This window comes from Caretta caretta, chromosome 3 (assembly GCF_965140235.1).
Source record: "Caretta caretta isolate rCarCar2 chromosome 3, rCarCar1.hap1, whole genome shotgun sequence".
Lineage (NCBI taxonomy): Eukaryota > Metazoa > Chordata > Testudines > Cheloniidae > Caretta > Caretta caretta.
The window spans coordinates 48,155,215-48,171,402 of record NC_134208.1 but is presented as its reverse complement, the minus strand read 5'-3'; the positions used below and the strand labels follow the sequence as shown (position 1 = coordinate 48,171,402).

The 16,188-nt window shown below is 37.7% G+C and overlaps 1 protein-coding gene across 17 annotated transcripts in view; it reads left to right on the top strand.

The window, feature by feature from the left end:
* The window catches only part of DST (dystonin), a 485,843-nt gene that overhangs the window by 464,376 nt on the left and 5,279 nt on the right, over positions 1 to 16,188 (top strand). For 7 of the 17 annotated variants that reach the window (XM_075126480.1, XM_048845239.2, XM_075126479.1 and 4 more), the window contains 12 exons: positions 1,368 to 1,511; positions 2,209 to 2,397; positions 3,146 to 3,275; positions 4,685 to 4,848; positions 5,162 to 5,324; positions 6,549 to 6,703; positions 6,882 to 6,956; positions 7,833 to 7,850; positions 11,209 to 11,326; positions 14,059 to 14,127; positions 14,899 to 15,098; positions 15,561 to 15,671. In XM_075126480.1, the coding sequence (XP_074982581.1) occupies positions 1,368 to 1,511; positions 2,209 to 2,397; positions 3,146 to 3,275; positions 4,685 to 4,848; positions 5,162 to 5,324; positions 6,549 to 6,703; positions 6,882 to 6,956; positions 7,833 to 7,850; positions 11,209 to 11,326; positions 14,059 to 14,127; positions 14,899 to 15,098; positions 15,561 to 15,671 (1,536 nt within the window). The remainder of the gene's footprint in view (positions 1 to 1,367; positions 1,512 to 2,208; positions 2,398 to 3,145; positions 3,276 to 4,684; positions 4,849 to 5,161; positions 5,325 to 6,548; positions 6,704 to 6,881; positions 6,957 to 7,832; positions 7,851 to 11,208; positions 11,327 to 14,058; positions 14,128 to 14,898; positions 15,099 to 15,560; positions 15,672 to 16,188) is intronic. The other 10 variants (XM_048845229.2, XM_048845227.2, XM_075126488.1 and 7 more) reach the window with 3 other exon arrangements.

Below are 16,188 nucleotides of genomic sequence, written 5' to 3'. Positions count from 1 at the left end.
GCTGTTGGAGCCTAAGCACCCAACGCTCAGCTTTCCCCCCAGGCCCAGCTGCTGGAGATGCTGTGGGACATGTGGGTATCCAGGGCTCCCAGCTTCCCTGCCATTTCCCCAGCCCATCTGTAGCTCCCCAACTGCCTACTAGGAAGGTTCATGTCAATTTCATTTTCTCCCTGCAGACAAAAAATGAAATTGAGGAAAGCTTTCCAGGTGGGCAGCCAGGGAGCCATCATTTCAGTTTTCCTGATGGAAAATCAAATTTTTCTGATAAAATTGAAATTTTCTTTGGGGAAATTTCAATTTTGGAAAAAGATATTTTTCCATTGGAAAATAATTCTCATGGAAAATTCCCAGCCAGTTCTGCTGTCTGGTTCTTTATAGTTTGTTCCTTCAGCACCTGTTAAGGAGCTTTTACCTGGGTATATTGTAGGATTAGTACTGATAAACAGGCTAGGTCTCCTGAAAATTTTCTAGTTGTGACTCCAACCCCACAGCACATTTGATTTACAGTATCTTATCGAGTGGTATGATTTTTTTTAATAGGGTCATATATACCACAAGCATATACAACGTGTTGCATTACTAAAGAGTTGCAGGCTAATATGTTATATATTTTAAATCTTAATTTAGTTCTTTATATGGAATAGGTTTTTTTAAATGTTCTTAACTTTTCTTGTATGTAGTGGTGATGTAGCAGTGTTGGTCCCAGGATATTAGAGAGACGAGGTGGGTAAAGTAATATCTTTTATTGGATCAGCTTTTGCTGTTGAGAGAGACAAGCTTTCAAGCTACACAGAGCTCTTCTCCAGATCTGGGAAAGGTACTCAGAATGTCACAGCTAAATGCGAGATCGAACAGAAAGTTTAGCATAAGTAGTTAGCGTGTATTCTAAGGGACCATTCAAGGTGAAGTGGCCCATTAATACCCATGCAGTCATAGGACAAAAAGGGGGAATAGTGGGTAATTGTTGTAATAAGCCATAAATCCAGTGTCTTTATTTAGACCAGGATTTTTAGTGTCTAGCAAAGTTATGAAGTTAAGTATCCAGGCTCATCTTTTGAAAGTGTCGACAGTTTCTCAGACCTTAAGAAGAGCTCTGCATGGCTCGAAAGCTTGTTTCTCTCACCAACAGAAGTTGATCAAGTGAAAGACATTACCTCACCCACCTTGTCTCTCTGAACTTTTCTTATAAAAATTGGACTTGTCTCATCTCTTATTCTTTTTCCCTCTGCCCATTGAATCAGTTCAGGCTTTGAATGATCCAATAGAGAACTTTAGCCTTCCAGATTTGGCCAACACTCATTGAAGTTACTCAGATTTTTCTTTCAACTGGTGCCAGCAACTAACTGAAATCTTTGTTTCTGCTTTAGGAATTCATGAGAAAGCTGGAAGACAAAAAGGCAGAATTAAATAAAGCAGCAGGTATGGGAGAAGCCATCCTGGCTATCTGCCACCCAGACTCCTTCACTACCATTAAGCACTGGATAACAATCATCAGAGCCAGATTTGAAGAGGTCAGTATGTCTCATGCAGCCTTCATAGTAACAGGCAATCTTTGATAGTTTGAAACATAGCTGGCAATTAACAAGTCTGTTACATTGGAGGAAATGATCCAGCTGTTGAGAACGCAACTATTTAAAATACCCAAGCTGATATATATGAAGAGGCCAGGTTTTACTCTGCTTTTGAGAAGTAAAAGAATAACTACAGCAGCTGGTCAAATTTTTTTTTTTACCACCCCTCATTTCTCCTCAGCAAATTCATAGTCTCAAGAGAGAGACTATAATGCTTTAAAAAACAACAATCAGGGCATGTACAAAGTAGTCTAAAGAACGAGGAGTACTTGTGGCACCTTAGAGACTAACAAATTTATTTGAGCATAAGCTTTCGTGGGCTAAAACTCACTTCATCGGATGAATGCAGTGGAAAATACAGTAGGAAGATATATATATGTATACACAGAGAACACGAAAAAATAGGTGTTGCCATACCAAGAGTAATCAGTTAAGGTGAGCTATTATCAGCAGGAGAAAAAAAACTTTTCTAGTGATAATCAGGATGGCCCATTTCCAACAGTTGACAAGAAGGTGTGAGTAACAGTAGGGGGAAAAATAAGCATGGGGAAATAGTTTTACTATTTACTATTTAAGTAAATATTGGAAATATTTAAGTAAAGATGTGGAAATATTCATGGATTGACTTTTTATCAAGGTATTAGCATGGGCAAAGCAACATCAGCAGAGACTGGCAGGAGCCCTGGCTGGACTTATTGCTAAGCAAGAATTGTTGGAAGCCTTATTGTCCTGGTTGCAGTGGGCAGAGACTACTCTTAGTGAAAAAGATAAAGAGGTCATCCCCCAGGAGATCGAGGATGTTAAAGCACTCATAGCCGAACATCAGGTAAGGCATGAAAAATGTGAAACATGTCTTAAGGATTTTGTACAGATACACGCATCTTAGATTTGCTACATAATCAAAGATGAGCCTGTTTTAGTTCTTTACAGTATGTTTAATGATCCAGTTTCCAGATTCCTGATTGTATGTTCCCTGTCCCTGTGATTGATCCCAGCCTTGCTCAAACAAAGCAAACAAATGAAAATGCAGCGATGTTTTAAAAACATGCACCAACTTGTTAGGAATAAGGACACTGAACATTTAAAAAACACCAGGCAGTTCTGCTGCCTAGAACCAGCATTGCATTGTCTGCTTTGCTAAGTGAATTTCAAAACATGTTTTATGCAAGTGACCATCCTTGCTTTATGTCAGATCCTAATTGACTCTCCTCTGAGCTGTTGTCGATTAGTCTGGACAGTAAAGGACCTAGTACTGCTCTTGAATTCAGGGTCTTTTGCATATCACACCCGGTGCACAAAGTTCAGCCAACGTATTTTTAAATGTAGACTTCCTTTAGCAGCTCTGCCATAATGTAGATAGAAGTTCATATAGGTAATATTTCTTAGCCACAAAATATTTATTTTATATTTAATTGTAATGATAGGATTATTTTAGTGAAAGAGAAATGTCTCTTGTGTCTTCTGCTGTAATTTTCCTGACAGGTAGTTGCCCTCTCTCTGTAACTTAGTATTCTGTTTTCTTTATTTGTCTTTCTTGTCCATTGATAATTAAAGCAGCTACCATTTAATTGCAGACATTTATGGAGGAAATGACCAGAAAACAGCCTGATGTGGATAAAGTCACAAAGATCTACAAAAGGAAGGCAGTTGAACCCACACCAATACAGTCTCATATTCCTGTGCTAGATAAAGGGAGAACAGGAAGTAAGTAATGGGATTTTTTGGGGCGGTCGCACGTATCATTGCTTTTCCAATATAAATGATTGATTTCTCATAAACTAATACTGTTAGGTGTCATTACTATCAGAACAGTCTGGTAAAACAAGGTGAAATTATTCCTCCATTGGTTTTTCTAACTACTTTGTCGTATGTTTTTTTCATTGAGAGGAACGTGTCTATTTGGTAACAGACTTTGTAGCTAATTGTGCCAAAATATAACAAGGCAAACATGTCACCTACTGTAATTGTGTTTGTACTAATTCCTTCCCAAAATATAGGGTGAACTATTTTAATTTCTCTTCAATAAGACTCGAATACCTCTTAACTTTTTACAAGCGACTGTCACAAGTGATCAGTGTATCTTTCCATTCTCACATAGTGGAAGAATATGATTTCTTTATTAAAATAATTGCAGAAAACCAAATTTTCATTTGATAAATAAAAATAATGAGGCATTCCAGTATTTGTGCTTCATTTCATCACATTGCTACTGATTTTTATGATCTGATGCTAATTTTATACATGCAGTTTTGTGTGCACTGTGCTTTCCTGTGCTAATGGTAGATTTTTGTAAACTCAAATATAGAATTGACACCTGCAAAGCATATGTATATGCCAATTATGTGCCAACATATGACCATTTTGGGAGTGCTAATCGTTTTGCATGCAAAATTGTGGAAACAAAATTAAAGGCTGGACTGAAGCTTCCTTGAAAATTGCACTCTTAAAGTTTATTTGTTGTAACCCTGTTGTGTTTTAACACTCCCACTCTTGCAAAAAATGCCAAGAGACCTTTAATGGTCTTTAGCTGGTAAAGGTGGGTTGTTTGTTGTTGTTGTTTTTTGCTGACTCATCCAAAAGATGAAATACCAAGCTGCACAAGCAGCACAAGACAGTACTGATAGGTTATGAAGAACACCTAATGAGTTCCCTCTCTCCTATCCTGCATGAAACGACATGGATTTTAGTAGGTCTCCCAACTGAGTTTCACGTAAAGTGAATCCTTAAGTGAGGAGATGGTTTAAATTTCTGTATCTCTACCTCTGCCTCCAAAATGAGGCTGTTTGTTCCGCAATGCTCTCTCAGACCTTGCTTGCAGTGGGAATATTTATAAACATTTTTCTGTGATGGTGCCGATTCACAAGTATGGCCAGTAGCGGAAGGTATCATGTAGACAAGGCCAAGTTGTTTTAACCATTGTGTTGTCTTTCTCTGGCTATGGCAAAACTCCCATTAACTACAATGGGGAGGCTAGGATTTGGCTCATTATTAGTTGCAGAAGGGAGTCTTTTTAAAGAGGATGATCATCATTCACATGAAAATATGCTGTGTTTTAAATTGGTTGGGACTTGGAGAAAAATAAGCCTATGCTAACTTGTATTCTGTTTTAATAGGAAAACGTTCCCCAACAGCAGGTATGTATCCATCAGGAACACAGGCACAAATAGAAACCAAGAATCCAAGGGTAAACCTATTAGTCAGCAAATGGCAGCAAGTCTGGCTTCTGGCTTTGGAAAGAAGAAGAAAATTGAATGATGCTTTGGATAGACTAGAAGAGGTCAGCACACAGCATATATATTATATACTATGTATATTTTTGTTTAACCCTGCATTTCCTGTTACAAAGCGAAAGTAATGCCAGTCTTACATTTTTGTTATATGATGTATAGTTAGATGGAAACATCTTGATATGTGCATGCAAAAAGCAGCTAGTCCTATTTTAATAGTGAATAGAATCAAACCATTTCAGTACAAATGTGGGCATTTTAAAGAGCCAGTTATTTAAAAGCATGCTGATGTGACCTCTCTTACCTATTCTGTAAGCGATTCATTTAAACTTGAAAAACATCTCTCATCTCTCTTTCCTCAAGCTGAGGGAATTTGCCAACTTTGATTTTGATATCTGGAGGAAAAAGTATATGCGATGGATGAACCATAAGAAATCTCGAGTAATGGACTTCTTTAGGAGGATTGATAAAGATCAGGATGGAAAGATAACGAGGCAGGAATTTATTGACGGAATTCTTTCTTCAAGTAAGTTCTAAATTAAGTTACTGATCAGATTATGAGATGCATCTAATATATTGGCAACATATTGTATCTGAGGTAAGTCTTGATGTGGTAAGAGATCAGGTTTACCTTTAAAGAAATTATCACTCTGTGATAAATGTAAAGTGGTAATAGTTGCTTTACTTAAAAACATTGATAAAATTTAGACACTCCTTTCTTGAGTGAGTCAATTATGACACAAATTTTTGTCCCTATGTTGTGTGTATGTAATACACTGGCTAAGTGTGTGTGATCATGTTTCCCTCTAGTGGCTGGCCCACATAAAAGATAAGAGCCTTCCACTTCTAACAACTCCTTTTGCTCAGGTGGTGGAGACCTGCACTTTTTGTGTCAGAGTGTCAGGGTTCTGTTCCTGCTGACAGCACCTGGTCAACACAAATGGTAGCCCTTGTGCAGATAAGAACTCCTCTGCACCTGAAATAATCAAAATGAGCTTCCACAAACATGGGGTGTGTGTAACATACAGTATATGGGTATGATCATGTCTGCCTCTCATGAGTGTCCCACACCTGAAGATAAGATCCTGCTACTTCTACCAGCTGAAAGAGCTATCCTGTTAGCTCAAGTGGTGTAGGCCTGTAGTTGTTGAATGTCCATGGCACTACTGCTGTTGATCAGTCATGCTGGATGTTTATATATTGTAATACTTTATTTATCTCCCTGTACAGTCTGTAATTGAGCAATGAACATGCTGCTGCAAGAGTTCTCAACCAAAGAAGGGTTTCAGATTATAGAGTTCCATTTTTAAAACAATATCAGAAGCTTCTACGCATTGCATTCTAAATGTTGAATTTGTCTTTAAATTCTTGAATGACCTTGCCCCAGTAACAACTTGACTTGTTGATTTGTGGTATTCTTTGCACTTTCGAGGTCAAGCATGCTACAAGACTGTAGAACTGTATGTCATTTGAAAGCTTTTTCAATGTTCCATCTGTTGCTAGGCGCATTCAGTACTGGGCTTCTCTCCCAAAAATGCACTCGTGTCTTCATTATTAACCGTAATCTAGCCAACATTGGAGACACACCACCTCTTTTCAGAGATTTGTTTTCTCTGAGCATACTTGGTGTTTTAGTATACATTACCTGTCATTAATGCCTAAAAATTTTGAGATTTGTGATAAATCCAGTCACTCTAATGGGATTGAAAATCCATAAGGTTTACCTCCTGGTGATGTTTTTGGCTTACAGAATTCCCTACCAGCCGGCTTGAAATGAGTGCAGTGGCAGATATCTTTGACAGAGATGGTGATGGGTACATTGACTACTACGAATTTGTTGCAGCACTTCATCCAAACAAGGATGCATACAAGCCTCTTACAGATGCTGACAAAATTGAAGATGAGGTACTCTCTCTAGAGTTATAGTTCTCAGATAACTAATATATTCTACTGGAATCACACACTTAATAGTATAATTAATTTTATTTTCCTTCCTATATAACTTGAATTCTGCCAATTATTTAAGGCTTCAGAAATGTGATCATTAGCATTAAAATAATTATTCCAATTGTGTTTTTGGCAGGTTACAAGGCAGGTAGCTAAATGTAAATGTGCAAAACGATTCCAGGTGGAGCAGATTGGGGATAACAAGTACAGGGTAAGTCTTCACAACACCTCCATGGTTCTTTCGGTCCAAACATTCTCAAGGCAACAGGACTACGTGGGCATTTGGGTTACTTTAATTTACAGAAACTTTGTATCATATACTTATGTTTGCTCAAAGTCAACCTGGAAATTATGTAGTTTCAGCTTAACTAAACTTTACATCAGTAATTTGTGTTAGAAAATATAGGCTAATAACGTATTTAACTTTCCACTGAACCTACAATAAACCATTTTTCTCAGTATTTAGAGAGATTTGTATATCTAAATAGCAAAATGATTTAAACAGTAGCTGGTCCTGCATACCAGTATATATTGATTTGTGAACTGATTGATTTTTTACACCTAAGTAAAAATGGATTTTTCCAAACAGATTCAGATTAAACACATGGGACTGTATTGTACTTAGAATATACTTTGGTCAAACATTTTTATCATCCTCATGCCCTCTTTTTACTTTATTCCAGCATACTGTACCTTCATGTAGTAGCTAGACAGGAAATGTGCCAGGTATCCTAAAAACAGTTCAGGTACCAGAGATGAATCTGCCATGTTGCAGACAAGGTCATTTGTTACCCTCTGGTTCAATAACAAGAACGTTTTCAGATGAGGTGCTCAATATTTGGCTAAGGCAGACTATGGAACATCTTCAGATGATTTTAAAAGGAAAAAAAGGACCAGGAAGGTAACAAAGGACTTATGAATCCTTCCAAGTTCATACTCTGGATAGCTAATTACCTGCACATCTCTAAACTAGATCCTGTATTTAGAAGTTTCAATGTGTGTGTTAGTTTGCATGTGTTCTCGAGTCATACAGAGAATTTCTTGTTAAACTAATTGTGTCTTTCTTCCATTTTTCATTTCTTATCAGTTCTTCCTGGGAAATCAGGTATAAACCAGCATAATGTGTTCTGAAGTTTCTATTTTTTTCTAATGCATAGTCATTTAAGCTTGCAATGGCCACTCTTTTTCCCATACTTTCATCCTGAGCTAATTCACTGTTGGTCAGCTGTGGTGTTTCTGTAAGTGCTCTAAAGTGTTCCTGGTTTCAGGATCTCCCCCTCCCTTTTTGTTTTGCCTTTTGTCTCATTAAGGAGATTACTTTTAAGGGAACCAGATAATGGACAGCTACAATTTGTATGATAAGTGTCTTTGCATTTCAATTGTGATTTATGAAGAGTGTTAATTATTCTACTATCCAGAGTTTTTTATATGTAATATATTACAGCAATATGCCTCAGAATTCTGTTGTCATATTACTCAGTCACTTATTACCATTCCATTTTCAAAAATTGCAGTGCGTTAAATTAGAAATCAAATGAATAGATTGATTAAGAATCAGTTCACAATGTTTTGCACATATTTTTAATACAAAACTGTATGGACTGAGTTGGCAGAATAAACTTGAAGTTCAAATTTGGACTGCTTCTTTCCATTTCCCTGCCAAAAATATTTTTTAAACATGCCATCATACCAATGCTATGATGTACAGTAATTGTGTTTAAAAATACATCTAGCTTGTTAGTTTGGTCATCAGTATCTCTGGTTGTGAAAGTGCCATACAACACTAATTGGAAGAAATGCAAATAAATGATTCCTTCGTAGGATGGACACTGAAACACAACCTGTTAAAATATAGAATCAGCTTGCCTGCCTTGTAAATACATGAAAATATCTAACACTAAAGTTACCACTAGCATCTTATTCATGTTCTTGGAAAAATAACTATATGAATAAATGATTTTAGGTGTTCTAATGCTACAGGTACTACAGAAATTGTAATTTTGCCTTGGCTTTTAGAATGTTCTTAGCAGAGATTATTATAGCATAGTGTGTGCTCAGCAAACAATAACCTTCACCACCTACCTTTGCCAACCTACTTCTGTGCTAACCTTTTAAAATGAGTTACTGTATAGAAAGAGAGGGCCTTGATTTGGTAAGTCTATTTGAAAACTATGCTCATCCTGTGTCTGAGAAAGGAAAAGTAGAGTATCTATTGTGATTAACTGAAGTTTATTGCTGCAAGAAGCTTCAAAACATTATTTCAGCAAAGGATACTAAATTTCCTAAAGACGCTTGGCCAAATTCTGTTCTGGTACCAATGGATTTACATGGCTGTAACCAAGAGCAGAATTTTTACTTCATAGACACTACACAACCTATAAACTAATTTATTAAACTGCTTGTGTTTCTCATTTCAAGTTAGGTGAAACAATAATAAATATTGACCAAAGAAAGTCTGTACCCAAAATATTTTAATAAAAATCTGGAACGGGATCATTATGGAAGCAGCACGTTGGAAGTTGTGCTATTTGGCAACAGCCATGCTAGCTGAACAAGTTGCAGTATAAATAGGTTTCAAAGGAAGTATACATGCCTCAGTCTGGCTGCAATGCAGAGCCTAAATGCGGTATTAAAAAGCTGAAAGCAAGGGGATCTTTAAGATTGCACAAAGAAAAGAAGAAACCTCCTCCTTAATAGGCAAAACAAAATAGTTAGTGTAGACTTGTGGGCTACATGCTGTCTCATTGATTTGCATATCTAAGAAAGTGGTTCCTCATTATAAAGCCATTTAATGGTTTAAAAAACCTAACATAGAGCTCATTTAAATTTACATTTTACTCATTTAGAACACAATTTTCTTTGATTATTAAACTTGTAAGCTTCCTATTCTTTGGTTCCCAGAAGTAATATTCCTTCTGCCCTCTCTTGCCCACTTTGCTTAAACAGTGCTAAAGGTCTTTTAACAAGTAAGGAGCACATTTGTGTGATTTGGCTTTAACATGTTTCCGTCACTTCACTGGAGCAAGTAGGTACAGTTACTCCAGCAGTCAGATTCTACCCAAGATGTGTGCATTTGACTACGATTGACTTCAGTGAGATTCTGCATGCATGCAGACCGGATGTCAGGATTTGGCCTCAGGATTGGATATCTAATTAAACATATGCCATCAGCTAGAAGGTGCTGGATCCCTCTGGTTCTGTTTTCATGAGATTGTGAGATCCTTCAGGAAATTATGAGTGTTAAGTTAATTTAGATCTTGTGGAAAGTTTTGGATTGATAACACTGGAAAGCACAGTCTGTTCTGTTTTCCACATAACAAGTACAGCATGTTGTCACAGTTGTGCAAACCTCTCCACAATAATCCCTCAGCTAAACAAAAGTGCTTCAAACCTGTTTTGAGGTTAAAACTTAGTTCACTCCAATGCTAACTAAATGCTCGGCCTATGCTGCAGAGACTGCCAGCGGATGTGCCAGTTGTGAAGGCAATATTATTTGATGATGTGAACATTGGTAGGAACTGGATCAAAGCAGCCAGCTGTTTTCACAGAGGTCACCAAATAATTAGAAGAGCATATCTTTTGGTCACTACTGACTTAATCCAAATTTGATCCAGTGATGTTCAGAGGATTCTGCAAGGTTTTGAAGGTATTTCATACAAACTACACTGAACATTTTTCAAGACCATACTACACTTTAGGCCCAGTCTTCAGCAGCACGAAATAAGCACTCAGTACCACACAGGAGGGGGTGGGAAGGTGGCTTTAAGCCACCTTTGTGCTCCTGTGAATCATGGGTGTGCTCTGCACACAGATCAAGATTGTTCTAATTTGTGCTAGGGGACAATATAGCAACCCCAATTGACAGCCCCTTTTTACCAGCTACGCCACCTTCACCCAACCATGAGGAGGAGGATGGCTTAGAGCTGTTAAAATGACTCTGTAAGGTGTTCCTGTGCTCAGCCGACGAGTGGAGCAATGTAAAGATCCCCTGATTTATCTGTAATTCTAGCCCACTGATCTATCATTTGAATCGTTTTCCCACACTTTTCAGCTGAAAGTTTCATATCTTTGAAAACTGTATCCTTGCTATTGCAACAAGAGTTCAGTAAAAGTTTTCATGCTGATTAATTCACACAAATGCAGAACATAACCAATTATTGTATTACTAATTTTGCTGCTTTCACAAGATTAGACAAAATCTTGAGAATCAAGCATAAAGTTAAACCTGGCAGCCTTTTTTCACAATCCTACCATATTTCTTTGGATTAATACAGTGGTGTTCACCTTGAAATCCTAACAGCATTGACAATTTTCATAAAAATTCATATTTTAAGAGTTTACTAATGATTAGAAATTAAAACAGAAATTTTGAATGGATGATTTTAACCCATCAGAGCTGAAATGCATATTTTATGTGTGGAGAACTATTGAAAACCTTAGCATTTTGTTTCATCTTTTTACAGTTTGGTGACTCTCAACAGCTGCGTCTTGTTCGCATCTTGCGAAGTACAGTAATGGTTCGTGTTGGAGGTGGCTGGATGGCACTGGATGAATTCTTAGTGAAAAATGATCCTTGCAGGGGTATGTAAGAAGGTTGTTTTAGAATGGACATTAAAATCATTAAAGTCACTGTCAAGAACTGTTTGGGATTTTTTTTGCAGGATAGAAATTGAACAGTATAAAACACCTGTTGTTTATTTAAACAATGACTCACTGCATACCTCCTAGTTCTGGTTTTGTGTATTTTAAAATCCGAAGGGCCAAACGCAGCTCTATAACATCTGTATAAATCCAGAGTGACTCTGATGCCTTCAGTAGAGTTACTCCAGGTTTATACTGGTGTAACTAAGAATGGAGCTTGGCTAAGTGCAGTACACGGCATGTGCACTGGTTGTATGATTAAGCAGAAACAAAATGTAGCAACAGTTTTTAAAATCTGCTCAGTAGGAGTGCAGTTTTAAAGCCATAAATCAACACAAGGTAATCAGAACCAAAGAATCACAGCCACAAGTTCTGACAGACCTAGGGACTTATCCTTTCCTCAGAGTCTGCTTGTGTAACGCTGCATTCTCACTGGCATTCTCCCCAGAAGCTCTTCTTATAGCTCTGAGCCTTGCGTAGAGAGCGAAAAGAGCAGCTCTGTGCTCGGAACTGGAGAGTGACCCTTCACCTTTCTTCTGGCAATTGTATACAACATGTTGCTTTATCAGATTTTACTTCACAAACTGGCAACAGCTTAATGAGGGATGGATGTTTGCAAGAAGTCCCATCTCAATGGGATAGTGGGTTCTCTGTGGCCAAGAGGAAGTTAGAGGCTGACTCAGGAATAGCAGGAGCTAAAAGAGAAAGGGGTGAAATAGCTAATTGAGATAAAAGACAAATAGTAGCAAGAGTAATAAAGTTAGAAAATTGTAATAGTTACTGTACCTATTCAGAGTGAGTTAAAAGCAAGTAACTTTTTGTAGTTCTTTATGTAACGAGTATAGTTGCTAATGTAATAGGATCAGATAACAATAGAATAGGAAAGTTAAAGGGAAAGGTGAGGAAAAACATAAGTCACTAAGGGTTGGAAGCATGCTCATTTTCAGACTTACACTGATAAAACTCCTATTGGTTTGCCTAAGAACTGCTAGGTTGGACCCAGGATTATAAAAGTTTAATAGATAAATACCTTGTGCAAATAGATGACTTGTATTTTGTAGTTACTTTTGCAGTAGGGTAGGTAAAGTAGACAAAAAGAAGAAACTTCCAGGGAACAAAAAGTAACCCATAAGCCATAACAGTAGATGCCATTCACAGATGGAAATCTTCACCACAATAACATCATTTCCTATTTTAAGTACTGTAAATGGAGTAAGACAAGCGGAGTAGAAAATGTCAAAACTGAGGTGCTGTAAAAGTCTGTTTTTAATGGTATTCCAAAAAAGTCCTGCTGCCCACCAAAACACAGGTATTTCATATCCCAAGGAGAAGTGAAGTGTATTGAAGTTCCAGCTGAGACTGAAAGCCTGATTCTGCACTGGCTGGAAGTCAGTAGGGTCATTTACACCTTTGCTACCATTCTTATTTGCTAGCATTTTACCCTCACTCTGTATAGGGTAAACGACTCCACAAAGTGCAAGGCAGTGGAGAATTAGGTGCTGCATGATTTCACAATGTCCAACAGCATTCAAGAGATACCATCACCACATTTCAAACTCTACTCTCAGGACTCTTGTGTAGGGCTGGCCAGAAAACAATTATATTTCATTAAAAATGTTTGGGTTTAAAAATTGTTTTTGTTCTAATGCAGAATGAACAGAGACCTTTTGAAATATTTTGCAAAGAACAAAAAAAAAAAAAAAAACTCATGAAATACACACACACACACACCAGCCAATAGGAGGTGGGAGAGTCACTGCTCCCACCTCCCATGTGAGAGCCCTACCCCCCCGGCTATGTAGTCACTGTGTCTCGCTCTCACCAGAAATTCCATCCTGGACCTGAGAAACCTTCCTGATGAAACTTCTGTCAAAATGGATACATTTTTGCATAACTTCTTGATATTGACAAAATAGCATTTTTCAATGGAAAAAGGTTTGTCGAAAAATGTTTTGACCAGCTGTATTCTTGACATGCTGTTCACTGTGGTTCCACGTCCTACTCAGTTTGTAATTGACTGCTATCGTAATTAATAAACATCTGATTATTAGAATTCTTTATTACTTCCCCTCAAAGAGCTGGTGCTGGTCCTTGCCTCTCCTGCTCCCTAATTCGGACGTGTGTGTGAAAAACCCTCTGTATAAGTCCTACTGCAGGTGTCACTGTGCTTGGGCCCCAATTCTACAAGGTGTTCAAGTACATGCATAGCCTAAAGCATGTTAATTCTGAACTCTTTGGGATGTTCACCTGCTTAAAATTACACCACCCATTGAAGTCAGTGATAAAGCTGTCATTGACTTCAGTGGAGCAGGAGCAGGCCCCTCCTTAAGCCTTAGTCTCTGCTAGGAGCTACTCACACACTGCATATTTCATAATGCTCTCATTATATACAGCTTAAAATGTATGGTAACTATATGTAAAACAGTTCAATCTTATATTACCTTCTTATGATGGCAGATAACCCCCTTTCTTACACAAGGGGACTTGTCACTGCAGCTAAGTCTATTCAAGCACAATTTTTTGCTTAGGGGAACTTTTGAGAGCCTTTACACTCAGTTCTGTCTTTTGGCTTGGTGCTCTGAGTCTCTTGCATATGCAACTGCTGTACTTAATTTCTTCTCCTGCTAACAATTTTCTTTAATGTGATCCATATCCTGTGTCATTTTTTCTAGTTCATCATCATGGGAGTAAAATGTTACGTTCGGAATCAAACTCTTCAATTACCACTCAGCCTACCATAGGTTGGCAAACCTCTCTCTTTGTCTTTCCTGCTCTGTCTTTGTCTTCCTTTCTTTCCTACTCTTGCTTTAATATATATATATTTTTAACAATATGTTTAACTCATCACATTTGGCTTAACATTTTTCTACGTGGCCTGATGCTTTACACACTAATTTTTTTTTGACACTCTTGAAAAGTGTTTCAAAAACAATTGTCATTCATGCTGATACAGTAAAATACCAACATGCTACGCATCTGGTTCTTCTGGAACGTTCTCTCGTATGTGCCTGTTTGTCTGTGTGCGTGCTTAGCCATCGATTACCTCATTATAGCTTGGGTTTTGTGGTCATTATTGCATGTTGCTAAACTACTGTAATGCATAGTTTAGAATAAATATATTTGCTGCTTTCCTGCCATTTGTTCTTGGCCGTTTTTTCTGGACCATCCAAGCAAGTGTTATTTATTATGAGTAGTTGTAGTGTTAGTTAAGCAGATCATCAGGTTGTGTCTATGTGTTAATAGTTGGTTGATGAACAGTGACTTAGCATGTTGAGCATTCCAGTATCATGCTCACTTACTTGGACAGTGGTTCATTCCTGGTAGCTTAAGATGCTAGAATAAGCATGTTCTACACATGAACTGTCGTGCGTCCAAAATGAATGCATTACGCAGTAATGCATTCTATTTGTTGTCATACTGTGCTGGAGATGGCATGACAAAAGAGGAGACAAACGGACATGTGACTGATCTGCATAGCTGACTTCTTGCCCCCTCTCTTTGATGTGCTGCAGCTAAAGGGAGGACAAACATGGAGCTGCGTGAAAAATTCATTTTGGCAGATGCTGCAAGTCAGAACGTGGCTGTTTTCCGACCAAGAGGTCGTAGATCACGACCTTCTTCAAGGGGTGCTTCTCCCAACAGATCTACTTCTGTATCAAGTCAGGCTGCCCAGGGAGCTTCACCGCAAGCAGTTGCTACAAGTACACCCAAGGTATGACTAAATACATAACACTACATTAATCAATGAACGGGATATAGATTGTTCCTTTTTTAAACACTGTTAACAAAGAAGAGAATTTATAGGAAAGAAATATCTATATTTTGCATCTTCTTCTTCTTCCTGAAGGGTGTTTTCAGTGTTGCTCTCACACTTGCTGCTCTCTTGCAACACTGGAAAAGACTCCCTTACGTTTATGGTGCCGTGTGGGCAAATCAGCAAACAAACAATGCATTTTGAAGGAGCAAATATGCACCTCTCCACTGCATTTCAGAAATAAATCATACATCCTCTTTTTATGGATTGTTTGTCATCAACTCTTTCTGCTTTGTTTTGATTTGGTTTTTTTTATATATTAACTGTGAAATGTGGTCTCTGTACCCTGGATATCCCTCTCCAATACATTGTTTTCCATCTACTGTCCTTCATATTTTGATTTGCCATTGTTTCATACAGACACCCCATCATTTAACACGCAATTATGGTAAACCATGGTTGACAAACAGCAAAACGTCAACTCCTTCTAAACCATCAGAGTCCTCAGAATATCAAGGGTCATCTTCAGAGGTACAGTAAGGACAGAGATTCTAGTCTAATGAACTTCCTTCACTAAAACTATGAACTCACTAACAGTCATTACAGTTCTCTGCACAGCTGCACTGTACCTTGCATATTAATACACTCTCTTTTAGACCGCTGTCAAATATTTTATATCCTTTTTTCTGAACTTTGATTGATCTTTTATTTAGTGTGTTTAAAATATTAGAATCTTAAGAAAACTCTCCCTATGATTCTTTGTTGAGGATATCCTTAAAGTATAAATGATCAATAATATTAAGCTATAAAGTGGCAATTAATATGGTACCAGTTGGGATGATGAAATTTAGAAAAATCCCCGTACCTTTCACTTTGGTTTATAGATGGCATTTCATGAACTCCTTACTCTGAAAAATTTCAGGAAACAGCCGTGTTAGTCTGTTTTTGCAAAAAGAAAAGGAGTACTTGTGGCACCTTAGAGACTAACCAGTTTATTTGAGCATGAGCTTTCAGATGCATCCGATGAAGTGAGCTGTAGCTCACGAAA